The 26730-nt window shown below is 47.4% G+C and overlaps 10 protein-coding genes across 10 annotated transcripts; 6 read left to right on the top strand and 4 right to left on the bottom strand.

The window, feature by feature from the left end:
- Nucleotides 1–209: 209 nt before the first annotated feature.
- Nucleotides 210–1412, top strand: N7471_002819 (uncharacterized protein; the record flags this gene model as incomplete). Its single annotated transcript, XM_057275539.1, has 2 exons — nucleotides 210–269; nucleotides 411–1412. The coding sequence occupies 2 exons, from the start codon at nucleotides 210–212 to the stop codon at nucleotides 1410–1412; spliced, it is 1062 nt and encodes a 353-aa protein (XP_057140177.1).
- Nucleotides 1413–2939: 1527 nt separating this feature from the next.
- On the bottom strand, nucleotides 2940–4935 carry N7471_002818 (flavin-containing monooxygenase; the record flags this gene model as incomplete). The annotated part of the gene is made up of 8 exons (XM_057275538.1): nucleotides 2940–3056; nucleotides 3122–3269; nucleotides 3327–3529; nucleotides 3598–3703; nucleotides 3856–4127; nucleotides 4177–4241; nucleotides 4295–4702; nucleotides 4773–4935. The coding sequence occupies 8 exons, from the start codon at nucleotides 4933–4935 to the stop codon at nucleotides 2940–2942; spliced, it is 1482 nt and encodes a 493-aa protein (XP_057140176.1).
- Nucleotides 4936–5628: 693 nt separating this feature from the next.
- Nucleotides 5629–7664, top strand: N7471_002817 (uncharacterized protein; the record flags this gene model as incomplete). The annotated part of the gene is made up of 3 exons (XM_057275537.1): nucleotides 5629–6132; nucleotides 6189–6874; nucleotides 6932–7664. 3 exons carry the CDS (start codon nucleotides 5629–5631, stop codon nucleotides 7662–7664), a joined length of 1923 nt encoding a protein of 640 aa, XP_057140175.1.
- Nucleotides 7665–8547: 883 nt separating this feature from the next.
- On the top strand, nucleotides 8548–9885 carry N7471_002816 (pepsin-like aspartic protease; the record flags this gene model as incomplete). The annotated part of the gene is made up of 1 exon (XM_057275536.1): nucleotides 8548–9885. One exon carries the CDS (start codon nucleotides 8548–8550, stop codon nucleotides 9883–9885), a length of 1338 nt encoding a protein of 445 aa, XP_057140174.1.
- Nucleotides 9886–9897: 12 nt separating this feature from the next.
- On the bottom strand, nucleotides 9898–11259 carry N7471_002815 (uncharacterized protein; the record flags this gene model as incomplete). The annotated part of the gene is made up of 1 exon (XM_057275535.1): nucleotides 9898–11259. The coding sequence occupies one exon, from the start codon at nucleotides 11257–11259 to the stop codon at nucleotides 9898–9900; it is 1362 nt and encodes a 453-aa protein (XP_057140173.1).
- A 1846-nt stretch (nucleotides 11260–13105) lies between these two features.
- Nucleotides 13106–14559, top strand: N7471_002814 (flavin-containing monooxygenase; the record flags this gene model as incomplete). The annotated part of the gene is made up of 2 exons (XM_057275534.1): nucleotides 13106–13170; nucleotides 13230–14559. The coding sequence occupies 2 exons, from the start codon at nucleotides 13106–13108 to the stop codon at nucleotides 14557–14559; spliced, it is 1395 nt and encodes a 464-aa protein (XP_057140172.1).
- A 2340-nt stretch (nucleotides 14560–16899) lies between these two features.
- On the top strand, nucleotides 16900–17370 carry N7471_002813 (uncharacterized protein; the record flags this gene model as incomplete). Its single annotated transcript, XM_057275533.1, has 1 exon — nucleotides 16900–17370. The coding sequence occupies one exon, from the start codon at nucleotides 16900–16902 to the stop codon at nucleotides 17368–17370; it is 471 nt and encodes a 156-aa protein (XP_057140171.1).
- Nucleotides 17371–18996: 1626 nt separating this feature from the next.
- Nucleotides 18997–21495, bottom strand: N7471_002812 (putative DNA ligase I; the record flags this gene model as incomplete). The annotated part of the gene is made up of 1 exon (XM_057275532.1): nucleotides 18997–21495. The coding sequence occupies one exon, from the start codon at nucleotides 21493–21495 to the stop codon at nucleotides 18997–18999; it is 2499 nt and encodes an 832-aa protein (XP_057140170.1).
- Nucleotide 21496: 1 nt separating this feature from the next.
- On the top strand, nucleotides 21497–24416 carry N7471_002811 (RINT-1 family protein). Its single transcript, XM_057275531.1, has 5 exons — nucleotides 21497–21763; nucleotides 21829–22076; nucleotides 22130–22435; nucleotides 22489–22633; nucleotides 22685–24416. The coding sequence occupies exons 1-5, from the start codon at nucleotides 21617–21619 to the stop codon at nucleotides 24293–24295; spliced, it is 2457 nt and encodes an 818-aa protein (XP_057140169.1). The 5' UTR covers nucleotides 21497–21616; the 3' UTR covers nucleotides 24296–24416.
- A 133-nt stretch (nucleotides 24417–24549) lies between these two features.
- Nucleotides 24550–26341, bottom strand: N7471_002810 (pyridoxal phosphate-dependent decarboxylase family protein; the record flags this gene model as incomplete). The annotated part of the gene is made up of 2 exons (XM_057275530.1): nucleotides 24550–26211; nucleotides 26297–26341. The coding sequence occupies 2 exons, from the start codon at nucleotides 26339–26341 to the stop codon at nucleotides 24550–24552; spliced, it is 1707 nt and encodes a 568-aa protein (XP_057140168.1).
- Between the last annotated feature and the right edge of the window lie 389 nt (nucleotides 26342–26730).

Below are 26730 nucleotides of genomic sequence, written 5' to 3'. Positions count from 1 at the left end.
ATAGAAATTGGTTTCTTTCAGCTTTCAATCCCAATCTGTTCAAGTGCTTCTCCAGAATTGTTCTCCGAGTTCCCGCATTTCGCCAATCTCTCTCTCACCCTTCCCTTTCGCCCTTGCTCCTCCCAAACCCCAACCTCGACTCTACATTTGAAAACGTCTTTTCTTTTTGCATAGGGGTGTCTTTCTTGTTTTATTGGGTTCCTGACACAATGCCTCCATCACAGCCGGGCTCGGCAGAAAAAACGATCCGCAAAATCGATATCGCCCAGGTAAGTGATCGAAAAAAAAGAGGCTGCGGATTCCTTGAGATACAGTCTTGGCTATTAGTCCAAATACTTGCTATTGCATCCAAATACTTCCAGATGATATTGTTGGTGATGTGGGACTGACCCTGGATTCTCTTCGCACAGGTTTCTCTCAGTCTGCAGGATCGATTGGGCCTTGCCAAACTCAAGTACCAACACGGTCGACTACATGGCCTGAACCCGAACCAGCAGGATGGAAGACCCCTTCTTGAGAGTGACAAGCCTTCCGACTCTTCATCTGAGTTCTCACGCAGTCGTTGCGAGACCCCCTTCACCTCCCCTCCCCTCCAAGCCTCCACCTACTCCAAGGAGCTCCCTCGATCCGCCCGCAACAAACATGCCGCCACCTTCAACTCTCGAGTCATGCAACCCATGCTGTCTGCCAGTCGAAAGCGCCTACGATCTGACTCCGATTCCGAACGTCCTGCCAAGGCACCCCGGGTATCGTGGAAGAGTTCTTACCGGCTGCCGGAATCCTCCCCTGGCATGAGCCGACACCGTACGAGCCGACGCACGCAAGCCCCCTTCATGTCTGAGGCTACAATCCCGGAGATGTCATCGCCTGTATACCCTGGACCGTCAGAAGAGATCGATCCCGATCTACCGCTACACAGTTTCCAGGCCATGAGCTCGATCGTAGGCTCCTCCCCTCCACGAACCCCTCCTCCAAAACATATGCGATTGTCCCGGAACAACCAGCCTCAGAACCACGAGGATGGTGCAGATTTGCTCTTGTACCTCGCCAATTCCCCAACCCCTGCTCGGGTTGCAAGGGGCAACGGAAATCAGGCCTTCCCACCTTCCACACCTCCCAGTCAGCACGCAGTACTGCCAGGCATGACACCTACACTGGGTGGTGGCATGTTTGCCAACATCAGCACACCGAATCAACAATTCAATTTCGCTGATTTCGTCAATGTGACCCCTAGCCCGGCGCAACCAACCTGGGGTGGCCGCACCCCAGGCAATCCTGCTCGCACTCCGCTTACCAGCAACAGAAAGCGATTGAACTTTGATGCCCTGGTTCCTCCAAGCAACTCCAGCCCTCGACTTCGTGGCAAGGAAACGGGGCTGGCGTTACAACTCGGCGGCGAACTGCACCCATGAAACCCAGTGTTTCTCCCTCTATTTTCTCTTCTCTGTTCATTTTTGCCTTACCTCCCTCTTAAACCCCATTGACGACTTTCTTATGATCATGTTATGTACACATTGTGTTCATCCCATATGTAATTTGCCCTCTTTCTCCGGTGTAGAGTCTTGCTCTTTCGAGGACATGAGTCTTAGATTGGGAAGGCCTCTACTCGGACTTGCATCCACAGGCGTTGTCTTTTCAAATGCTTTGCTATCATGTCTTGCATTACCTCTCATTCATCAAGACCATATGTCTTGCTTTTTCTATGTCATTGTTTGCCCTCTGTTGGCAATTTCACTGTTTACTCCTACTTCTTTCTTTCTTTCTATTTTTTTTCTTTGCACCCAGCATGCCTTTGATGAGATTGTTTAATATTTCTGCATGGCTCTTATTTTGATATATAGAGATCAAAGATGAAATGGAAAATGTTCATCATTGAAACCATACGTGTACCTCAGCACAGATCCTAAAAATCCATATATGTTATCTAGCCAGCTCATTTTTATCATACTTATTGGCCTGGAACACCCGAAACCTCACTACCCATCTTAATGTCGATCCAAGGCATATACGACAGCATCTCCAGCATAAACTTCCCTATCTCTGGTCGGTTTAAAAGCAGCTGTTTTCCTTGGACCACGTAGTCAACCTTGGGACCCCTCAATTTTGCGTCCAATCCGGTCGCGTCTTTTCGCGTCACTTTCGCGTTGCGGTTTAAGAGGCTTTTGGGCAGCCAATCAGAGATGAGACTCAAAAGTCAAAAGTGATGTCATATATGGCTATAATGGCCTATTTTGCTTATTATTCTATCACTAGGATATAAATATAGATAAAGGACATTAGAGCGAATAGAAAGTGCAGAACACCAGATATCCAACTGATTTACACGGGGCCATGTCAGCACGAGACAATCTAAAGGGAAAACACAGCATTCAGAATAGTATACACTCATAAATGGTCAAGGCGCCCAAACTACAAGTTCGTGCCTTAACAAAAGTCATTTGAATTCATAATAAACACCTAGTAACAGGCTAGTATATCTTGTATCCTTTATTCTGTGTCCTTTCTCGCTTTCTCTTTGTTCAGAAGGGTTTCTTGTTTACTATCACAAGTATAGACAGCCGCTTATGCGGCCTTGTCAAGTATTTTTGGTAGTCTTTTATAGTATGTAGTCTTCTCAGATCGTGTTTTTAGATGTCTTTTTTAGTGGTCTTTTTTAGTGGTCTTTTGTAGTGGTCTTTTTAGATATCAGTTTTTATAGATATTTTCTTCCCCTTCTTAGTTTATTGGGTGGACTGCAAAAAAAGGCGGAAAAAGGCTTAATTTGTGAAACGGACTTTCCTAAATATAACCTTTGATGGTGAAGCTAATAGGAATAATGCTGAGCGCAAGTAGGAGTAACAGATGACCCAAGCTGAATACCGGGGGGTTCTTGTCAGTTCGGACCTATCCGTGCTCACAAGTCAGTCTTTTGGGGCCCAACTCAATCAGAAGCTCCCTTATCAACTCACATCGTATATCCAGTCATCCAAACGCCCCCAATGCGTGGTATACCACATGACAAATGAGTTCCATGGGTAGATGAACCAATTCTTGTCAGTCTTATAGTCGATGAAATACTGCCAGCAGCTTGGTATCAGATATATATGATCACAGCAGAAGAACTTGGTATGTGTTTGCTTACACTGCCACATGAGCTATTGAAGATCGTCGTGGCGATTTTCTCATGCAATTCCTCGTTGTAATCTTTCTCGCTGTTGGGGTTGACCTCGACAAAGGAACAGCGGTCTTGAATAACCGGTGCAATCACCTTCATGACGAGGTTGACGTAGCTGCATAACTGTCAGCGGGATGCCATGGAAAGAGGGATCAAGAACAACCCAACATACTTCTCAATGCAGTAAATGGCAGATGTGTGGCCTTTACCGGAGTTGGGGCCCAGAACATAGAAGAAATTAGGGAAATCGGACATTGCAGTGGATTTGTATGCCTCTTTGTACCCGAATTTATCCCAGTGCTCATTACGGGTTCGGCCATTCCGCCCTACCAGCTCTACATCGTACTGCGTCAGGGAGAATCCGGTGGCGAGCAGCTTGTATTGAGAAGAACAAGGATTAGCTGGGATAATAAGTATTTGAGGTTTTAGGTCTTTTGACTTACAATTGCATCTGCAGGATATTCCTGACCAGACTTGGTGAAAATCGAATGAGATGAAATCTCGACAATCGGGTCATTCGTAAGATGAATATTGCTTTGCTGAAGGCAGCTGATATATTTACTGTTGTCGAAGATCCGGCGCTACATTGAAAGGAGACTCAGTATGTGTATCCCAAAATCGGATTTTGTTGTGAAATCTTGCCTTGCATCCAATTTCATATTCTGGTGTCAAAAGGGGCCAATATTGCTCTTTCATCGCACAATAGTAAGCATGGGGGTTGACAAAAATTATCCCTCTTCATTGAATTGAGCTTACTGGGTGCATAGCTTTGAATGTAAGCCTTGCTTCTGTCTGCTGAGTGATTTCTGGCTTTGGTTCCGTTATAATTAACATTGAATCTGATAGCTGTGCTCTCCAAATAGAGAAACACAAGCAGTCGCAGGGAACGTAGAGCACCGGGAACATAGCGAAAAATGAATTTCCAGTTGTCGTCGATTTGCTTGTTTTCATTTTGCAAATAGAATTGGGGGGTCTGGAATAATGAGAAACGATATCTATTACATATGAGAAGTGTGTCTTACCCGAATGAATTGGGAGATGCTTCGAGCTTCCTCAGCAATAGCAGGAATGAGCTGAGCAGCCGAACCTGATCAACCGTTAGCGACATGGCCTTAGGACAAGAGAGAAAGCATAGCTCACATCCGTTACCAACGACAATCACATCTTTCTGGTGAAGAGACATGTCCGCTTTCCACGCAGCGGTATGAACGATATCGCCTTTGAAGACTTCGACACCCGGAATGTCAAATTGATTTGGGTTCACCAAGGCCCCAACCGCAGATATCAAGATCTTGCAGTCGTGGAAGAAGGTTTGACCTGTGGACAAGTTCTTCAACTTGACCAACCAACTGTTTGTCTGTTCTTGCCAATAGGCCCCTTCCCATTCTGTATTCCGAACTATGTGTCGAGAGACATCAAACTTATCCGCAACTCTGTTGAAGTAGTCCAATATCTCCGCTTGTGGGGGGTAGACTCGCGAAAAATCGGGATTTGGGGCAAATGATAGACTGTAGAAGACCGCTGGGATATCCACAGCACATCCTGGATCTACAATGTTGTATTAGGCACTGAAACCTTTGAAAAGAGAAAAGAGAAAAGAAATCAACCAAGAACTAACATTTATTTGCCCACCAAGTCCCTCCTGGAGCAGATGAACGGTCATAGATGATATAGTCATCACAATTGTGCTTCCTTCGAAGTTGACAAGCCGCAGCTAGACCAGAAAAGCCAGCTCCAATGATAAGCACCTTGGAAGAAGCCTTATTCTCAGGGGATGCCATAGTGAAAATTCAAAGCAAGAAAGTATTCTTCAAGTAAGCTGAATGAGAAGGAGAGTGTGTTTCACGGAATCTTCTACTAATTTCTCAATGCTGAACTTATAGCTTCTATCCCCAGTGAGTAGGACGTTTAATTAGTTGTATCTATGACCCTATCAGTATCAAAGACACTGGTATTGCGTGGATGTCTCAGGGTTACACAAGGATAGTTCATTCGCCCAATCACCAAATAATCCACTACACCTCTTCGAAATATCTAGGACGATAAGAGCAGATCTCTCAGCGAGGAATTGATTTAAACTTGTATACAGATTGTTGATCTTCCAGTCTTTGGTCGTAGTCAATTTAAATCACCCCCTTACTCTAGGATCTATCGCACACAACCCCATCTGGCATTGCAATGGCGCCTATTCTGTCAAGATGCATTCTCATGTTATACAACGTTATGTGGAAAGATTTGCCGTGAGTGGCTGTGCTAACCAATAGAAGATATAGTGAGTTGTAGTATCCCGTCATAATTCGCCATCGACTGGTCTTATTTTCTTGCGTCAAACACCAATTCTTTTGCATATCTCCTCGACCGATCTGCTGTATTATTTTATTTTTCAAGTTGGGTGAAACGGCAACTATCAACTTCTTTGTCTCTATAGGCTTTTATCCAGCCATTCCACCACAAAAGGCTCGGCCAAAACCAACATGTTTATCGTCTTTTTCCCTATCTTGGTGGATACCCTTCACCATATTGGTTGGATCAAGAGTATCAGAATTATTATACCTTTCTTCCTGTTAGCTGTTGGTAGTACACTGCTTGCCTGGGTGTCGATGATAGCATTTCTCCGGCGGAAGTTGGTCTTGTGGTCTGATGGAGACCCCAAAGCCGAGCAAACGTTACTGGGAAGACCTCTACTATATCCAGCACGTCTAACACACGCTCGCTTCTTCCCGGAGAAGTACCATTACTGGATCAACTATTTCCTCGTTGGGGTTCCCGTTGGACTTCGTGGCCGTGTTGGGAGTGTCGTTTCCATTGAAAGTGATCAATCAGATCAACACACTCCAATCACAAATCCTTTCTACTCTTTTGTGAAAAGGGTCTTTCGGATTCCACTTTGGTTCAGAATTGATACTAGTTGGTATCTTCATCGTGGAGATGGTCATCTAACCTTGGCCGCGAAACTAGAGCATTTTTTGAAAGAACGGGTATGTTAGTTTCTGCAAATATCTATGCCTTTGCGTTAATATGTTAATACTTCTAGGGCGAGGATCCAACCCAATATCCTTATGCGTATCTCATCAGCATCCCTCAATTTCTCTGGTGGACTAAAAGCCCGATATCGTACTGGTATCTCTACTCGCCTCTCAAAGAGCTTAGTGGAATCATCATGGAAATCAATAATTCGTACGGCGAAAAAAAGAATGCGTTCTGTCGACTAACCAAGGAAGACTCTTCCACTTATGAGAAAGAGAAAACTTGCGAGGTTTTCAGCACCGTTTCAGGAAGGGGACCTCATGGCGATCAACCCCTTCGATTCACATCATCGGCTCCCACTGCCAAGTACTACAAGGGAAGCTGGGAGAAGGACATATTTGCTTCACCTTTTGAGAAAGTCGAAGGCGGATTTGCCCTTCGTTTCATGGATCCGTTAGATCCAGCACCTGAGAAAGGTGGCCCTCTGCACTCCAATATGACCCTTATCAGCACCTCTGGCAAGTCCAAGATTTCTAGTCGTCTTTTTTCCGTTGCTCCTCCAATTGACCCTCTTTTGGCGTCATCCTGGGAGCTGATGAGCTTCCTTCTCGGCTGGTCATTTGTTGTGCCAGTCTCGATTGGTCGGATTGTGGTAGAGGCTGTCCGTATTCGACTCCGAGGCAACATGCCCTATTTGAACAAACCGGACGTGAAGAAGGGAAACATCCCACGTAATGCCTCAGAAACAGAGAGGTTCTCTCAATACTTCCCTTGGCTTTTTTTAAAATTATTTTCTAACGGTCCTCACAGGGTTTTGGAGCCTTTCTTCCCGCTGTACCTCTCCCACCTCGTCAAAACATGCCATTTTCCTTTGACGGTGATCTATACCCCTGCCAAATCACTACATCTCCACCCCATGTCTATGAATTCCCCAGTCAAAACGTTTACTTCTGCACCTCCCCCTACCCTCGAAATACAGCCTCTTACGCCTCAGTTCTATACAAATATCCTGAAATACCCGGATGCCAAAACCGGGGTTTTCACCGAAATGGAGAACTTTCCCCAGATCTGTGATCCGGATTCCCAGCGCCTATGGGCATCCGATCCAGCGATGTTACAGAAATTAATTGAATCTGAAACAGACTCGCCTAATGCAAAGACAGTTCAAGTCACCTCGCCATCAGTCCCCGCCGAGCTGCCGATCTACCCTGCAACCCTTTCTCCGTGGCAAACCAACTCGGGACTGAGAACATTTATGGATGCTTTCACCGATTCCAATTGCCCCTCGGGCATGCGTAGGAGATATCGGACGGCAAGGATCTACTGCTATCTGACAGAGACGTTTGCGTGGGGGTCTTACAAATTGGCTGCTTTTTATGGGTTCCTGCTGCGCACGGCAGTCTTGGGGCTGTATTGGAGAGGGCTGTGGTGGATGTTGTGTGACCTTTCAGTGTCGAGTTACGAGAAGATCCTAATGGTGTCAGGGATATATTTTGTGGGGGTTCGAGCGTGGACGGCGCTGAGTGGTTATTTCTATAGATAAGCGGGGGCTATTTGGGTTATTTGGGTGTGCTGTTTGTGTATTTGGTTGGCTGCAGCAATCAGCATGTGGGATCTTTGGCTCATTTCAAATGTAAAAGAACTCCCGAGGTCGTATGGAAATGCTTTAGTTGCTTTTGATTGGAACAGCCCGGCTTAATCGTACTATTTGTAGAGGTTAGACTGAGACCACACTCGACCCCCCCTTCCCTTCCCTATACTTAGTATTCTTAGTTAAATGCACTCTTTTTATTTAAAAGAGCTAGCTAGTAATATAATACTAAAATCCAAGTTCTACTAAAGTAGTACGACTATATAGACCTAAATACCCTAACTTATAAGCCCCTAAACCTAAATAAATAAACCTTTCACTGATATAAAGAAGAAGATAATAATATTAGAGAAAGTCTGTCTATATGAGATGATCCAAGACACTGAAATTTCGACGATGAACTGAAAGGTTGAGCCAAAGGGAATTTTTCCTTCTTATATATTCGTAATCCTGGTCGTCCAAGCCTGCATCTTATCTTTCTAGTCTACAAAAAGTCTATGAGTGACTGCAACATCAAATGGTTCTACAGTAGTTTTCGAATTCAGTCATACCTCCGCCAATATGCGGCCAACTGCTATTGGGGAGCCTACTAGGCAGAGTATCGTAACATTGGGGCCTAAAATATTAGCACTAAATATGCGATTAAAACACGCTAAATTGTACGCTAAATTGTACGCTAAATTGTACGCTAAAATGTACGAGCCGCTCTATCAAGGTACTATGTTGTATGAACTTCGTGCTGCAAGGCTGTCTATTTCTGTATCCCTAGTCATGTATAAATATCGGGATAAGTACAGAATTTTAGAGGTATTATTACAGTCAGCGATCAACCATCATGCTACTCCTGCACCTCCTCACTATCGCCGCTGGCCTACTAGTACCTGCTAGCGCCAGAAACATACCAAGTCAGCGAACCTCAAGTAAAACATCTACTCTCATAGCAACACAGTATGGAACTGTATTTGATGCCCCAGTCACAATCGGGAATCAGAGCTTCATGCTCCTCGTGGACACCGGCAGCAGTGACACCTATGTGATGCAAACCGGGTACAAATGCGTCAACAGCACCGACAACCTTGTCATACCAGAAAGTGATTGCCTCTACGCAAATAAGACCTATCACAAGTCCAAAGCATATCATCGTGTTCCCAACGAGATGTTCGGCGTGGAATACGGTGCAGGACTCGCGAGCGGCCTCATGGCCAATGAACAAGTGTCTATGGGCGGTGTAAGCGTCAACGCGCAGAAGATCGGCATCTCAAATGAATCCAATCCCATGGGCGATGGGGTGAATAGCGGGTTACTCGGTCTGGGATACCCAGCTCTCACCTCCGCACACCCGGCGAATCACACATCCAACAGCACATATTGGCGCGATCGTCTAGTGTACAACCCTTTGCTGTTTACGATGCACGAGCAGGGCCTTATCGATCCATACTTCAGTCTCGCCCTCGCTCATACACCGCAGAATCAATCTACGTCTTTTGGAGGATACTTGACGCTCGGCGGTCTTCCACCCGTCAACCACAGTTGCCACTTCTCCACAGTCCCCGTTGAAATCACGGAGAACATTCCGCGGTGGTATACATCGGGGAAAAGTGTCCTATCTTATTGGTCAACCAGTGTTCGCAATATCACGTACGGCTCCAAGTCGAATAACCTGACTACAAACACAACTTCGTTTCAAGCATTCATCGACTCTGGGAACTATATCTCGTACCTTCCACCCGCGGTCGTTGATCCGATCAATGCTCTCTTTTCGCCTCCGGCAACTTTTGATTCTGACCTCGGTTTGTATGTTGTTGATTGCTCGGCCAACGCACCGAAATTCGGCCTGTCGCTTGGTGACCAGACATTCTACCACGATGGTTCCGATCTTATCTATCAGACCTCCGAGGGGGTTTGCGTGTCTAGTCTGGCTTCGTCTTCGGAAGTCTCTCTGGGTGATGTCACATTGAACATTATTGGCGTTCCATTTTTGAAGAACGTCGTGGCTGTGTTTGACTTTGGGAAGAATGAGATGCGGTTCGCTAAGAAGTTCGGCTCTCGGCATAGTGCCTCGGGGAATATTACCTCAACACCTCCGGTTTCTAATGCCCCGGTGCGATGCGATAACCGGTATAGCGCTGTGATCGGTTTGTTTTTGGCCTTGACTACTTCACTGATGGTATAAAGCTTGAAAGAATTATGGTTCTGTGTTTGTATCTAATTGTTTGATCTGGCTTTGTTCAAGTTTTAACACTTTGAATGCTTCCTCCAATCCACCATCTGTATCGACAATTCCAATGCCCACATCTTCTAGTTTGAAATCCATCTGAGGCTCTTCGCTTTGTATATCATTTTCGGATAGCATTGCTTTAACAATAGTCACAGCAGTACGTGCATCCCAAAGTCCATCACGAGATCTAAATAGAGACCCTTGCATCAAGGAGAGTGCCGTGCGCAAAATACGGCGGTCGTTTGTTTTTAGGCAGATAAAGTATAGCATCGCGATGATATTTGTCGAAAGGGTGAAGACTCGATTGGAAGGAGTCTTCTTTTCGAAAGTAGACCCAGACCCAGACCCAGATTCAGATTCAGATGACAGAGATATCAGGTTTGATATTTGGGTGAGAGCGATATTAAATCTGCAAGTCGCTTCTAGAGGGATATCGGCGCCATGAAGAGTGCAGATGATATTTTCCAAGAGAACTGCATGGAAGATAAGTGCCTGGCTTCGTAGAAGTACGAGTCGTTGGCGTTGAGCGGAAGTAAAAGACTGAAAATGTTCACTCGTGGTTATTTCCTCCACAATTTCTTCCAACATCTGAAATTGAGCTTCCAGGTGCAATCTTTCCTGAAGAACAATATATGGTACTTGAGCCTGAGGTAGATTCTTGTATTCCACAAATTCCATAAGGTGCCATAGCGTCCAATTCTGGAGCGCGGTAAGCGAGTTCTCGAGATGGGATAGACCAGAAATTCGCTCTGGAACCGTAAGCATCACCCCCGACCCTTGTGCCGGCAACGCAAGCCTGAGAATAGGCGTTCTCTCGGGTGAAAAAATACTTGCATGAATATCAAGCTGAGAGTAGATCACCATCAACTGCGCATATGTCTCCTGGCTATCCACAATATACGCATAATCCGTCTGAAACCTTCGCAGGAGAATCAGACCTTGATCCAGATGCCATAATGCTTGCTGGACATTGCCGATCAGACACTCGAAGGTATAGAATATGAGGCTGCAGATAAGCGCAACTTCAGCTGAAGGATCCCGGGCAAGATGTGCACGAAGCTGAGAATGCGCTTTGGTAATAAGCTGGATGTGTTTGACAGACACTTCAAGCTGCGGTGATCCAACAAACATATAGTCGCGATAAAGAGAGGTGAGCGCAACAACAGAATTGCGGATTACGGACTGGTCTTGGCTTCTCTGCAGGATGAGGTGCGTCCATAGCGTAGTATCTGAGAATCGAGATAAAGAGTCGGCTGCTTCGCAACAGTAGAAATGAAATAGTTCACGGTGTGCGCGACTGCCGGGTACTTTGAATGGAATCCTGTACATCTTGATTTCGGGTTGGGGGCGGGGAGCTTGGGGATATCCGGGACAGTTTCGTCCGGTGGAAGTGCACCGGCGACATCTGGGACGTTGCTCGTCGCATTTGACTCGGTGGGTTCTGGCTCAGTCAGAATCAGTGTGCTTAGCGTTAGACAATGTACTCACTTGCAGGTGGCACACCCAGTTCGAACTTTGGGTGTGCTACGACGCGATTTGACGGAAATCATGCCTGGTCCAATTAATATGAGATATATCGAGATCAGGAGCGAACCTGGAAGGATTGGGTCAAATTTAAGGATAACCAAAGTAAGCAAGGCTGAAGTCAATACCGGATACAACCTAGGCTTACACTACTGAGTGGGGGCGGAAACCAGTCTATGCTTGGCGTATTTACCATCAGACATCAGACAACCACGCTGACAGACCTGAAACTGTCGATGAAATTTGACAGTCTAAAGTACGAATCTGAACTTTACCGTCTTCAACTTTCGACCTTCAGTGTGGGTTCTCTCGCCGCCTCGAGCGTGCAGTGGATTATAAAACAAAGATATCTGTTTCTCAAACGCCGACCTTATCCCCCAAACAGTATATACGTTGACCGCCACTGGGTGAGCCATGCCTGATGCAGTTGGAGAAAAGGCACTTAACGGAGAATGGGAAAGGATTTCGATCAAGTGTTTCGAGATCCAGGAAGACATGGTCATGGGATTTGAAGGGCGCTCGTGCAATATCACCGACAGCGAAGGGAGCCCTATTCCCAATGACACATTTGGACCGGATGACGGACAAGTTGAAAAAGAAGTCTTGGCGACATATGCCTCTCACCTACTCACAGCTACTGTTCCCCCTTCTTAAATTTAACGAGAGCCCTCATAATATCGGTGTTCCCTCCTCCGCTTGGCATAGTATATAATGAGCGTCTACCCATATAGCCGTTGACACTGTCCCTAACGGTATGGCCGAGTAACCGATAATAAATCTCATATCATGCATGATACATATAAAAGAAAGGGCCTAGGGGGGAGTCACCCCCGCTCTCCGTGTTCCTGTATGTTGTACAGGCACGGCGCGTTAACCATTGGGCCACTGGGCCAAATAGGTAATAAAATATCCTGTGGATGGTATGATATGTCTATCGTATGCTACAGGATATGGCATCACTATTTATAAGATAAGAGATCTACTGTTCCTGTGATTGTGTGTGATATTATGATGCTATAGATTCTTTCGAAACACATATCGGACCGCTGCGTCAAGATAAAACGTGCTCAAGCCCTTAAGCCTGCGTCATTTAGCATCATGTCGCCCGTAGTTATGTATAGATATGCTGCCTTTTCCCACAACGCTCCTCCCGAGATGTGTGGTACAGAAGCACGTGTATATGGATACAGTTACACAGAGCTACCCCAACATGAATTCGACGGAGTGATTGGCCGCCACCACGGGTTGGCTGCTCGTATTCCTTCACCGTTTTTATATGAATGAGCCACGGATCACGATCTGCATAGATACGTATAATCAGTCACATCATGACCAGCACCTGGAGTTGTACAAACTCGTCAGACGAAAGCTGGAAGAGGGTGAAGACATCCATGGATGCAATGCTATTCAAATTAGGCTGAAATGGTATTGATACTAGAATCCACATTGAACGGATGTACGAGAGGCGACCATCCTCTCGCTATACTACTAATATCATAAGATAGGTGCTACTTAAAGATCATTCATCCCGTATAAATTATTTGCTTTCGTCCCACAAGGCCAGACTTATTCAATGCAATAATACTGTATCACCCCTTCCTGTTGACTCGAACATCATCTGTATTACATTGTTCTTATCACCAGTCCAATCATGTCTCCTGACTTTGACGCGATTGTGGTGGGTGCTGGTTTCGCAGGAATCCGCATGCTGTATCTGTTTGTCCCTAACTTTTCTCTCCTTCAGTCTCTACCAGCATCTCTGACGATAAATCCAGGTTGAGGGGAAACGGATTTAATTTACGAGGGATTTGGCGTTACAACGGCCTCGGTGGGGTTTGGTACGCCAATCGCTACCCCGGCGCACGATGTGATAGTCCCCAGCCCTTCTACCAAATTCAAGACGAGACATTAGCTAGCGATTGGACATTCTCAGAAAGATTTCCAGAGCATGGCGAGATTCGTGATTATTTCCAACACATCGATTCTAAGTGGAATGTGAGCAAGGACTTTGACTTCGGTGCCACTGTTATTCAAGCGTCGTTCAACGAGGATTTCCTCTGGTCCGTCTGGCTGTCTGATGGAAGGTGCTTGACCGCGCGGTGGTTTATTCCCGCGGTTGGATTTGCTTCCATCCCATCTCTGCCAGCAATCAGAGGTATCCATCAGTTTCAAGGGGAGCTTCATCACATTGGAACCTGGCCACTTTCAGGAGTTTCCCTGAAGGACAAGCGGGTTGCTGTTCTCGGTACCGGCGCCTCGGGAGCTCAGGTGGTCGCTAGAATTGCGCCCGAAGTGAAAAGTTTGACAGTCTATCAAAGGACGCCTGTTGTGGTTATCCCAGTCTCAACCGAATCTGACAAATTTTCCAATCCGCATGCTGCATCTTTGACACCGGAAAGGACTCGCGCGGCTTTTAGACGATCACCGAAATCGTTCTCCGGCCTCGACTATTCCTTTCAAGATTCGGAGTCGGTGGCCGTAGGGTCTCCACTGCGTGATATCCTGAACATGCGGTTATACAAGGAAGGAAGTCTTGGTCTCATCTGGGGCAACTTTTCGGATGTCTTAGCGAACAGAGAAGCCAACGAACAGTTATATTCGTCCTGGGCGAAGCTGACTCGAGCGAAGATAAGAGAACCAACCAAACGAGACATACTCGTCCCGCGCATATTTCCCTATCCGATTGGAGTCAAAAGGGCTTGCTTTGTGGACAATTATTACGAGTCATTCAATAGGCCCAACGTGGGTGTGGTAGACACCAGGAAAGAAGAGTTGACAAAGATCACCAGAAAAGGCATCCAGAGTGGCTCAACCGAACGCGAATTCGACGTCATTATCTGCGCAACTGGATTCGAGACTTTGAGTACTGGTATAACCAGATTGAACATCACCGGCAAGCACGGCGTGCACTTGACCGACGTCTGGAAAACCCGTATCATTTCCTATCTGTGGATGGCTGTCCCTGGATTCCCTAACATGTTCTATCTATTCGGTCCACAGGGTCCAACAATTAAAGTGAACGTTCCCACGACCGCTGAATGTCAGGCACAGTGGATCTTGTCCATTTTGAAGAGTCTCCGCGAGTCCCATATTGCCTGCTGTTAGCCGACTCCATCTGCATCTCAGGGTTGGGTGGAGAAATTGAATCAGCAGTGGAATAATTCATTATACACGAAGGCAAATATATGGGAGGCTCGTAGTTCCTCCGACAAATCAGAGCCACTCTGTCAAGTCTCTACACATATACTTGACCAATACACTAATTCTATGCAGGATCCAAGGGATACAGAAATACCACGATTACATACAGCAATGTCAGCCACCGCACTTCCACGGCTTTGTCGAGATGCGGCCAAAGCCTTCGACAAGTTTATAGCCAAGGAGCGGATCACGCCTAAGGAAGTGTAGATGCTATATTCACGCTCGTCTGTATGTCGACCACTACGCTATAGTTCTACTTGGATGACTTATACTCGTTGCTAAGTTCCAGGATCATATAGCTAGTTCTCGGGTTATTTCTGGTATTAAATCGTGAAGAAGTCGTGAACTAACACTACCAGTCGTACTCATTTTTCATATAGAATATGAGGACCTGTGGGTTTGTAAGTGGTCTATCTTCCTCATTTCTACTTTCTTTCCACCCCTTGCGTCTACGCTATGTCCCAGCTATCAAACCCTTCTCCTCCTCTCTTTGGTGGTCTTGTAGACAATCCTTTATATTATGTTCTAGACGACACACCATTTTTATCTTCAATTCCTCCTTAAAGCTAGTAGATCCCTAGTTTTCTCTACGGCTCGGCTCTATAAGAGTAGGAAGTTACAGGAGAGTAAGGACTTACTAGAGAATAGAGCGGGTCGGCAATGAGCGCAACACCAGTTTTAGTGTCGTAGGAAAATTCGTGCCTTCCTTTTCATCCTATCTAGTATATTCAAATTCCCTCCTCAAGGAAACATATGAAAATCTTCTTGATCACCGAATAAACAGCCTCGCCCTTCAAAGATTACAGTGTTATCAGGGTTAAAATGGCACATTTGATCGACTCCCAAATAGCCATTTGTTTTTCATCAACATGCCTCTGTCCAAACAGTGTTTTTGCACTCCTACAGAGTTATATACATCACGTAACCTGGGATCCAACTCGGCGAGGGGCCAGGAGAATTAAATTACAAACACACGTCTGTAACATCCGGGTCCTAGAATATTTTCCAAAATAGGCAGTGACAGAAGCAACTGTTTTCCATCCAAGAGTTCTGATAAGTTTTTACACCCGATGACCTTCCTTACAAGCCCAGGAATCCCCGAGAATCAAGACTTTAATCAGATATTTAGTCTCAAATTGCCAAAGGGGTAGGAACCGCTTCATCAGTAGAGGTGCTAATAGAAGAATTCTCGGAGTTCCCAGAATCGTTCGAATCTTCGGCAGGAGCCTCCAGTCTACAATGTGGACGGGTGCAAGATTCATCAATTATACATTGACAATCGTTGGTGCAGAAGGCGCTGCCGTGGACATGAAATGTTGAGCAGTAGGCGCCATGATGCTGACAAAAGAAGGCATTGGCGCGGGTCGAACAGTTCAAACGATAAATAAAATTCTTCTTCGGAAGGCTATTGAGCCCTTCATCTCGGGGATCATTGGTAATAGGAATTGCCGAGCTCATCGTCGCAAGAAGCCATACGACTGACGTGAGACTGATCTGTCCATGTGCACGAGGTACAAATCAAAAAAAAGTCAAAGATATAAAAATTCCTAGCAAAAGGAGGACGAACCTGAGCCTTCATCTTGACTAACAGTGGAGCGTCACGATTGAAAGTATATTTCGTAGAATGAATGTGTAGACAAACTTAAACTTCGAGGTATTCCGTCAGAAAGGCTCCGTCCTTTATGCCTTTCTATATAACATTTCTCATAGCTAGTCCACAGCACCACGACAGATACGGCATCGCGGATCGGCGCAATGTCCTGCCCAATATGCCTTTTTCTTTAATAACCAAGCCAATTTCCTATAGCACAGTTGACCATTAAAACCCCGCATATATTACTACCTAACAAGCCCGTCCTTACGGAGCTTTCTCTTTAGGAAAAAGGGCACCCCCGTAAGGTCAGGTTGAATGTAACCGTACTTTGAGTGGTTACATATGACTGCGGCAACTCACGGCCGAGTGGTGTGTGGTAGCATTATATTTCAGGGGCGCTAGCGCAGAGTCGAGGAATCTCGATTTAATCCTTGCTCTGTGTCAATGATAAGTGGATTGTTTACAGACACCCACAGAGATAACAGCACAAAGGACTTCGAGCTCGCGAGGCAATCACATTTCCACCTTTAAAACAAAGGTCCCATTCATTTTCTTTCAGTGAGATTCAGTCCCACAAAACATTATATCTCCGGATATCCCATTCCAGCCACACGCGTCTTTCAAGTACAGCCGTCGAGCTATCGTCCATTATGAGATATCAGACCCCCTGGCACCCTAAACATAAAGTCCCTATCGTGGATGGGAGATTTCAGGATCCCAGGACGGGAGAAATCCGGCAAAACACCCGGACAGATACATTTCTTGGTCCTCCTTTGGTCCACGTGACGTGGTTCAACATTCATGGCAATTCCACGTTTCGAAGTATCGGAGCTACGTTCGCCGCTTCAATCGACGATATGTTCGTCAGCATTGCTGATCATGTGAGAGGAAACGTTTACAGCATTACCAGTATGAACGCAACCTTATACTCGGTGACCGTTGTTTGTTCGACCGAGAAGTCGGATGTCGAGATTGGGGGTGTAATTCAAGACCTGCAACAGCATTTGAACAAGGATGTAGTGACTCCAGAGGAAGAACTGGCAGCCTTGCGAGCATGGAAAGAATCCAATGAATCCATTGAGAATGCGTTGCCAGAAGAGAGCGAGGGGCCCAATGCTTAATTTTGTGAAGACGCGCAAATACAGTGGTCTCCATCGACTTAACTGGCCGTATCTTTGCGTGATAGATGCTGAAAACGCCGAATATCTCTATCTTCTGTTCTGATCCGCTCTTACTTATAAAATCAGTAAAGCGCAAGAAGTGTTGAATAGATCAGAAGAGTTGCTCCAGTAACAGCAGTTGTTATAATAGCCATTACCGACCAATTCCCACCTTGAGATGTGCAGACGTTGATGACAGTGGTTAGCAGCCGGACAGCAGTATATAGACTTATGGGTCTAATTCAGGGTTAGATTAGATCTAGCTTCTCATACCTCTCAGTTGGGATGTGCTCATTTACAAAAACACTTTGTTAATCAGCCACATAAGAGCTACAATTCCATTTACAAAAAGGAAGCACGGGAATAGCGAGTAACGGGGGTTTTAGATCGTATATAGAGCGGTATGACTGGCCTTGTTGGTTTGCAATGTCTTTTCAACCTGATTTGAGGTCTATAATAAGATGTGATCGCATCTTCATGGCCGGAGCTCTCCCCGCTCATATTTTCCTCCAGCATCATCCGAAACTGGGAAATTGATCTGCCTGGCTGGTACAGTAGCTGCCAAGTTTGGCTTCAACATGAATTGCACACTTCCACTCTTTTCCGGCACTTTCGGGAGCTGGTCTATTATAGACTTAGGCCGTTATCTTAGTATGTTACCTATCGTATAGACAGTAAGATATCGGGACTACTATACAATGCTGGTTCCATAAATAGCAGTTCTTGTTTAGCGCAGTCTAAAGGCTATATATTTCGCCCAGTGGAGGGTATTGTGAGTCGGCAATTTCAAAGTAACGAGTTCTATTCAACAAGAAACACTAAGCTAGGGAGAGAAGAAAGAAAATGAAGGGGAGGGACGCTAGAAAGCTAATTATCTGCATCTCCTTCCTCCAATCATCTCGGACCCCTGTTCTCATTGGGCCATTTGCCATCCTCTAGCAACCAAGTATCGCAGTATAATCTTGCATTTAGCGATACTTCAGTCGTAGATCGATAATCTTTGCCTACCTTAGGGCTTCACTTAGACGTAGACACTATCTCTTTCTTAGGGGAGTCATAACGGGTTGCCTTATTTCCTTTTCCCGATTTTTACGATTTTTCACGTTAGAAAAATATCCAAATTAATCTTATAGATTTATAGGCCCCTTGTGCCGTTTTCACCCCCACGAATTAGCGCACGCGCGTGCATTTCATCCCTGTACAAAAGGCCGCAAACTGATGAGTGCACTGTTAGTATCCAATGGATCCTATGAAATTCACAACATACGGTGCTTTTGCTATGAACCTCTTTGCTGAGCCCTGCGGTGCTCCGGTGTAATTTCCGAGAGCTAAGCTATTATTTGCTGTAGATAGACAACAGAGGTCAAAGCGACGCATTCTGACATGCTTATTGGAAATAACGAGTCATGAAGTTCCCTTTCATTTCATTTTCAAAGGAGGGGTACCTAGCCCTGCCCTTTTGGAAAGACTTGCTTTAGTCGCCGAACGTCTATAGGACTGCGTATTAGGGCGCTAAACCCAAATAGGCAAAACTAACTCGAACAGGCAATTCACAGGTCCGCCGTTTACAAGAACAAGTAAATAAACCTACTCCATTCCCTCCTCCAGACCAACCTCTCCAATCTCCCCGACCTCCCCAGTCCGCTCCATCTGCTTCCGCCACAGCAATGCCAGATAATCCGACGAGGTAGCCTCGTCAATAGATTTATCCTCACGAACCTTGATAAATCGTGGAAAGCGCAGACTCAACCCGCGCTCATCGCTAACTAGCCCAATAGCAGCCGTATACGTAGGACTGAGCGTGATATCTGCGAAAGCCATTTCCCACACTTCGCACGGCTCAAACCACACGTCTGGTTCGCCGTGGTACTCGATGTAGCTGGGGCGTGAGATGACGTTCGTACTGCCATGCGCGTACTTTTCTTTGTTGCTTTGGTAAAATTTGTCCGTGAACCCTGACATGCATTTTGTTACGGCTTCCAGGGATCCCGTTTCTGGGTTGCGTACTGCTAGTAGGATCGGGGACCACCATTTCGCTTTGCGGCCTTGGCCGTGCCACCCGGCTATCGGGATTAGGTCGAGGGTTTCGGAGGATGTGCTGTAGTCTTTCTTTACTTTAAGCCAGGATTCGAGGCGTTTGTCTGGTTCGTAGGTTGAGAGGAGGGGTTTGCGTCGGGTGGGTTTTTCCTTGGGTTTGATGTTGGTTATTAGGTCGGATGCTGCTTGATTTGCTTGCTCGGTGGTTGTGGTAGCTGTTTCGTTGGGGAGGTTGTTGTTGACTTGAGGGTTCGCACTGGGCTGGTTGTCGAGAAGTTTTACCATAATGCCCTCGCATTTGACATCAATGGCAGACTTGAAAAACTCAAGGACAGACTCGGAATCCGCTGATGTCGCATCCAGGCTCTTCACCCACCCGAAGTGTTTTGGAATCTCTACAAAGAGACTGCGAAGTAGTTCGCGGCGTTCTCGAAAGGGGCGATCTAGCAAAGGCTCGCCGTTGAGATACATGAGGTCGAACGCGAAAAGACAGACATTGACTTTGATGTCTCCGAGTTCAACGTTCTTCTTTGCACGATTGGTCAAGACCTGGAATGGCTTAAGATCGCCAGTCTCACGGTCCAAAGCAACTACTTCTCCCTCCAGAATAAAGCTGGACACGCCTTCTCCCCGTATTTGCGGGACTAGGAAGACAAGATCTGGATATTTCTCCGTCATGAGCTCAAGATGGCGTGAGAAGATAGAAACTTTCCCTTTCTCGTCGCAGTGTACCTGCGCACGTTGCCCGTCATATTTGTACTCGCAGCTGAAGTCCCGGCCTTGGAGCTTCGTCAACATTTCCGACAGATCGCGTGTGATGCTGCCCAGCATCGGCCTTAGTGGAATGTGCATGGATAGGCCGCATCTGACCAAAAGCTCTTCCGTGGGCCCAATCTCTAATAAGCAGGGCACCAACTCATTGTAATTAGGATGTCTAGCATATGACGCTTTGACGATTTCTTCCGCATTGCTGTAGATTTCGGCAAGCTCGTCCTTCTTCAAGCGTGAAATTTGATGCGGCGGCCGAACCTCGAAATCAGCCCCGACTGGCTTGGAATATAAGACAGCTCGTGCGAGAGCAATCAGCATCGTCGTTTTGACTGCGCCAATTCGTAGATTTTGGACCAATGTCCGGACAATGTATCGACTCTCCTCGGCGCCGCGCGTATCCTGTAGAAGCTTCTCGACGATCCTCTGCTTGGTTTCTTGACTACCAGTTCCTTTGCTAGTGGCGATTTTCTTCAGTGACTGGTATACTCCTTTGATTCTTAACGGCTTCGGCTTCATCAGAGTGAATGATTGTCGTTTTTTGGCTTCGAATGCAACATCTCCTGCATCGCCGTGCTTATCATACAGGGTTTTGAGTCCTTGGTTATTGAGGCCGTATATCTTTTTTAGTGCCTTGGAGATGGAAGAGCCTCCCAGGCCTAGCTCTAGTTCATCGTATGGAGGTGATATGGAATTGGTTGCTAGCCACACAGCAGGCAGGACACTCGATGGGTCCCCTTCAATCAGAACCCGAAGAAAGTTGACCAGCGTATCGACAATCTTTATTCGACTGGTTGTCGCATTCGCCAGGACAAAGGCTCTCGTTAATAAAGCGTAAGAAGCATCCCCGCCTTCGGTTGCCCAATGCGACCGCAGTTCTGCTGCGCATTGACTCGCGTCGAATGTCTGGGGGGTTTGATCAAGAGGAATAGCAAGGGATATTGTATCCTCCGTGCCAGCTGATGACTGTAGTGAGAGAGTGCTCTTCTTTGGTATCACCGGTGCTACCGGGGGTGAAACAGGCGAATCTAATGTATATGGAGCTGGATTGATCTGCGAATCTGCTTGTGTATCTTCGGCGGGAGTGCTTGCGTTTTCCTGCTCATTCCACTCAGCCTGTAACTTGCGCGCAAGAGCTTCGTCGGAGAGAGATTGCTCAGTGACATCGGGAGCTTTTAAATTGATTTGTTCGGTGGTCTGTCCTTTAAAGAACGACTTAATACTGCGCGTCGGTGGCGACGAATCTCCATTTCTTTTCCGCTTCTTGGCTGGACTGGACATTATTCAAAGTGTTGATAGTGTAAGAGCTCATGGTTGCCACTGCGGAAGACGTCAGTCCAAAAGGCGGAGATCAACATTCGCGACACCTTGCGCTTCCGCAGTCAAGTTTCCTCCTTCAACAATGGCCTCCCTCACGAAATTATCTTCGCATGAGCGGACTCGCGTTGAAGATTATTTAAATGACAAGATTCAGGTTTCTGCCGATCTGGAGAGTTTAGATTCGCTGCTATCCAGTCTGCGCGCGCAACAGGAGCTTCAGCGGAAGCAGGTACCACCCCTCACAACACCGACCTTCTCTCTATACACTACTGATGCAAACTCGCAACCAAATAGCTAGCGGAAGCCGGCGAAGCACTCTCAAATGCGACAAAAGCCTCTAATGACCATGCCGAAGCCACTCGAAAGCAAGCCGAGGCGTTCACCGCGGAGCAAGCGGACATCGACCGACGATTAATGGCCATCACACAATCCGAAACTAGTGATGAGGCCGTACGGAGTCTGGAAAAGAGCATGGAGAAGCTCCAACGGCTTGAATTATCCAAGGGATATGTGGAGTTGCTCAAGGAAGCCGAGGAATTGAGGTAATGCCACGTTCACGAATCGTGAGGGGCTGGATACTGAGACAGCAATACAGCAAGCAAGCTTTGACAGACATTGCCTCCGAACCACGCGCCGCTTTGAAGCCGTATGCCCGACTACGCACCATCGTTGGACTACTGAAGGATGTCCAGCCTGCTGCCGAAGGGGCGGCCCCCCATCTTGTCGACTATACAGACAAACTAGCCTCTGCATTGAGACAACAGATGAAGAAATACTTTGGCGACCGGCTGCAGAAGACGCTGGAAGAGTTGAAATGGCCGACAAGACAACTGAATATTACCGACCAGCTCCTGGACCGATGGAGGCAAGATGTTGAACTGTTGATCGACCTGCAATTACCGTATGATCAGTCGCTTCATGCCTGGATGCATGTTCTAACAAGTTTTCTCTTAGTGAACTTCAAAGCCGTGATTCACTAGCTTTCGGACTGAGCTTCGACCCACCAGTCCTATTTCCATTAGAGGTTATGGTGCATCATCTCGATCTCCGATTCAAATATCACTTTAGTGGAGACAAGCCAACAAACCGACTGGATAAGGTAATGTGGCCCTGGATCTACGCAGCATCAGAAGCCTAACTTGGGTTCTAGCCGGAATATTTCCTCTCGCACATAATGGACATTGTCAACCAATACGGCGGATTTTTCGTTTCTTACCTGCAGCCCATCTTCGATGAAAGGGCCGAGGCAGTCGGTCCAGGTTTAGAATGGAACTTTTACAATGCATCACATAGTTACATTACTGCATTGCTTCCTATGCTGAGACAGAAGATCAGCTTGTTCCTCCCTCAAATCTCAAACTACCCTCAGTTGCTCAGCCATTTCATTCATGAACTGATGAACTTCGATAACGAGATCCGAGAAACATGGAACTATATGCCAGATCCATATGCGGACGACAACTGGAAGGGCATGACCTGGGAAGTGTTGACCAAACAGGGCTGGTATGATCGATGGCTTCAGGTTGAGAAGGACTTTGCGTTGGCGCGATACCAAGATATCATCGACACCGCGGACAGCGGTGAAATCGACTACGATGGCATGGAGGTCACTGCAACGAAACCAACAAAGGCTGCAATCCGCGTGAATGACCTTCTCGAAACCATAACCGAGCGCTATCAGCCCCTGTCGTCTTTTAGTCAGAAGCTGCGGTTTCTCATTGACATTCAAATCACAATTTTCGACCAGTTCCATGAGCGCCTCTATTCTGCACTAGAGGCCTACCTCGCGATGACGTCGACGCTTGGACGCACTGTACAGAGAGCCGACGGGCAAGCCAGCGTCGAGGGTGTCGCCGGGCTGGAGCGGCTTTGCAGGGTCTTCGGAAGTGCGGAATATCTCGAAAAGAAGATGGAGGATTGGAGCAACGATGTGTTCTTCGTTGAGCTGTGGTCCGAACTTCAAGATCGGGTTCGACAAAACCGAGACAGCGGTCGCAACGTAGCTGGTACTATGTCTGTCGCAGAGGTTGCGTCGCGTACCTCGCCCGCAGTCGCCAACAACAACGGCGCCCACACCGAGACCTCATCCGATGGCGCTCTCTTCGATGAGACGGCATCTGCCTACCGTCGTCTCCGACTTCGCTCAGAAACTATCATCACCTCGACCTTATCCTCTAATATCCTCGCCGCTCTGAAGCCCTACTCCCGCGTATCCACGTGGGCTACGCTGTCAGCCCCCTCTGCCACAGCGACGGCATCTCCCCTCTCACCCACTTCCGATCTCGCCCATGCAATGCGTGTCTTGTCCACGCAACTCTCCTTCCTCTCTCGCGCACTGGGCACTGCGCCTCTACGACGAGTCTCGCGCCAGCTCCTGTTGTCTGTCCAGAGCTATATCTGGGACAGCGTCCTGACCAAACACACCTTTTCTGAGACCGGAGCGGCCCAGCTTGCCAGCGATGTCGACCATCTCTGTCATGTCGTGGATTCTGCACTAGGTGCATCTAGTCGGGCGGGCATCTCATTCCAAACTATCAAAAAGCTCAGTGAGGGACTGCGTATCCTTTGCTTGAGTACGGCTGAGCAAGAAGTGGACGTCTCTTCAAAGGAGGACGTGCCTTTAAGGCTATGGGATGTGGAGAAGAGGCTGTTTAGGGATAACGAGAGTGCACGGGGTGTGCTTGCTGAATTAGAGATCGAGTCTCTATCGGAAGCTGAGGCTCGGTCCGTGTTGGAACGTAGGGTCGAGATTGGGAATTGATGACTTTGATATCACTCTATACCCAAGCTATTTTCCTTGCACAGAATTTATTACTACTGTTCAGGTAGGTATAGCTCTACAACCTCCACATTTGAGCTCCGAGATATTGGCTCATCTTGTTCGTAGGGTGTCAAATTGATACACAGCCTTATATATTGCACCAGATCTCTTGTATGTCGTATCCCGTCTCTCGTGTCCATATGCTCTACTCTATATGCGCAAGTAAATTAAAAGAAAACAAATCACGCACCTGCTCAAGCGCGATGGACAACAGGCCCGTGTCCACGCTCACCAAGCCGCTTATGCGGAACAGCCGAGTTACTCGCCTTCAAAGACTCAATAATACCAGGACCCACCTCTTCGATGGCGCGGACAAGCGAATCGACGGTCTCCTGTGTCGTCTGGACATTCACCACGCACCGGAAAAACTTCCCATTCCCAGCCGCATCCTCGTCCCCACTGGGAGGTGCAAAGTCCACCATGAAGCCCTTGGGCACGATCGCATGCGTCACCTGCTCAGTGACCTTGCTGTTATTCTTGGCGCGCTGTGTCTCATTTGAGACAATGCCGCGCGGGTACACGAACTCCTTGCCTGGGGCGTAGTAAAAGCACACCTGCAGGCACGGCGGGGGATTCTCGCTAATAAGAACGAAATCGGGATGTTGCGCGATGGTGTTAGCCAAGTGCGTGGCGATGTCGCATGCCGAGTCGATCTGCTGCTGGTAGCCCTCGTTGCCGTAGTATGTCCAACCCAAAAACAGCTTCAAAGAATCCGCACGTCGACCGCATTGGAGAGTGAGGTCTGCCAGGTCCCACACCTCCGGCGAGTCGACTTCCAACTCGGTTCCGTTATCTGCGTCGCCGTTGGTAGCAGGCTCGTCGTCTTCGTTGTGGAAAAGATACCCCGCGGGAAGAGTGTTGGCCTTGTGGAACTGGCGCATATCTGAGGCCAGCAAGTACGAGCAAGTGACCGGAACGCCGAGCATTTTGTGCGGGTTAATGGCGATACTGTTTGCTTTCTCTGCGCCGGCTAGCTTATGCTTCTGGCGCTTGGAGAAGACGAACGAGCCGCCCCATGACCCGTCGATGTGGAACCACATGTTGTATTTTTGGCAAATGGCTGCGATTTCGTTGAAGGGGTCGAAAGAGCCCATGACGGTTGTGCCTGCGGTGGCATTGACATAGAACGGCGTCCGGCCTTCGCTCTGCGCCTTCTGGACCAGTTTCTCAAGCTCGGCTGGGATCATGCGGCCAACCTTGTCAACGGGAACGGGCCAGACGGCACTGCTGCCGAACCCGAGCATCTGCGCCGCCTTTTCCACGCTGTAGTGGCCGTGCGCACTCGTGAAGAGCACGAACTTGTACCCGCCGTTCCCGTCTGTTTTCGTGCTCGGGTAGAGGTTGTTGCGCGCAATGACAATGGAGGTGGTGTTCGATGCGGACCCGCCTTGCACGGAAATACCTCCTGCCCGTGGACCGTTCAGCCCGAAGAGGCTCGCCAACCGCTCGCCGGTATATTTCTCAATGACTGTCAGCGCAGGCGAAACTTGGTAGACGTGTACGTTGGTGTTCAAGGTAGCGAGGATGAGCTCTGCTGCCACGCCGGGCGCATTGGTTGACGCATACAGCTTGTCCAAAAAGCCCTGGTGCCAGGTGTTGACCGAGTATTGCAGGACCTTTTGCAAGACGTCAATGAGACCTTCCTGCTTGGTGCCTTTCTCTGGGATCTCGAGCTGAAGGATATCCCGCAGTTCTTCGGGCTTCTTGTAATCTACCAACGAGGTTCCAGCCAGTCCAGTGTGTCCAGTGTGTCCATTGGTGCCGTTCGTGCCATTCTTCTGTGTCAAGGACCCGTGGGGATCCTCGTCTGCAGATCGGATAAAGGGAATGAGAAGGTCTTCCACTGCTTTCAGAAGCTGGGGAGAGTGATCGTATTAGTATCAGAGCATCGAATCAAGAATCTAGCGGGGTGTAGATCATTGCGATATGGGGTTGACTCACGCTTTGCACTTCATCAGCGCGGTTGGGCTGCGCAATGCCTGACATTTGTACAGGTTCTCACGTTCTAGTATGTGAAAATGCAAGGAGAAACAGGATCGAGTCTATACAGAAGAAATGGAAAAGAAAATAGGGCAGAAGGCGCAATTGAAAGGCAAAAAAAAGTTCACCCGGCGATCTCGGAGATGGCGACAATCCCGCAGAGCCTGACATCATCTGAATCTTCAGCCCTCATACGATGGTCTATAGTTACTCAGCTATACCTATATGTTGAGTCAGGTCCTCACGTAATTTGTATACTCCAATTTATCTAGATTCCTTGCATATATCATATGCAGACAAGGATATTAAGATTTGGGCTGATCTGCAGGAACCCGGTGCCCTCATGTGATTGTCAGTGAACTATACATGTCATACTGCCAATTTTCCAAATATTT

Source organism: Penicillium samsonianum (genome assembly GCF_028829775.1).
Source record: "Penicillium samsonianum strain IBT 33392 chromosome Unknown utg000002l_segment0_segment0, whole genome shotgun sequence".
Taxonomy (NCBI): domain Eukaryota; kingdom Fungi; phylum Ascomycota; class Eurotiomycetes; order Eurotiales; family Aspergillaceae; genus Penicillium; species Penicillium samsonianum.
Note: the sequence above shows the minus strand (reverse complement) of the source record. Positions and strands in the feature narration are given on the sequence as shown.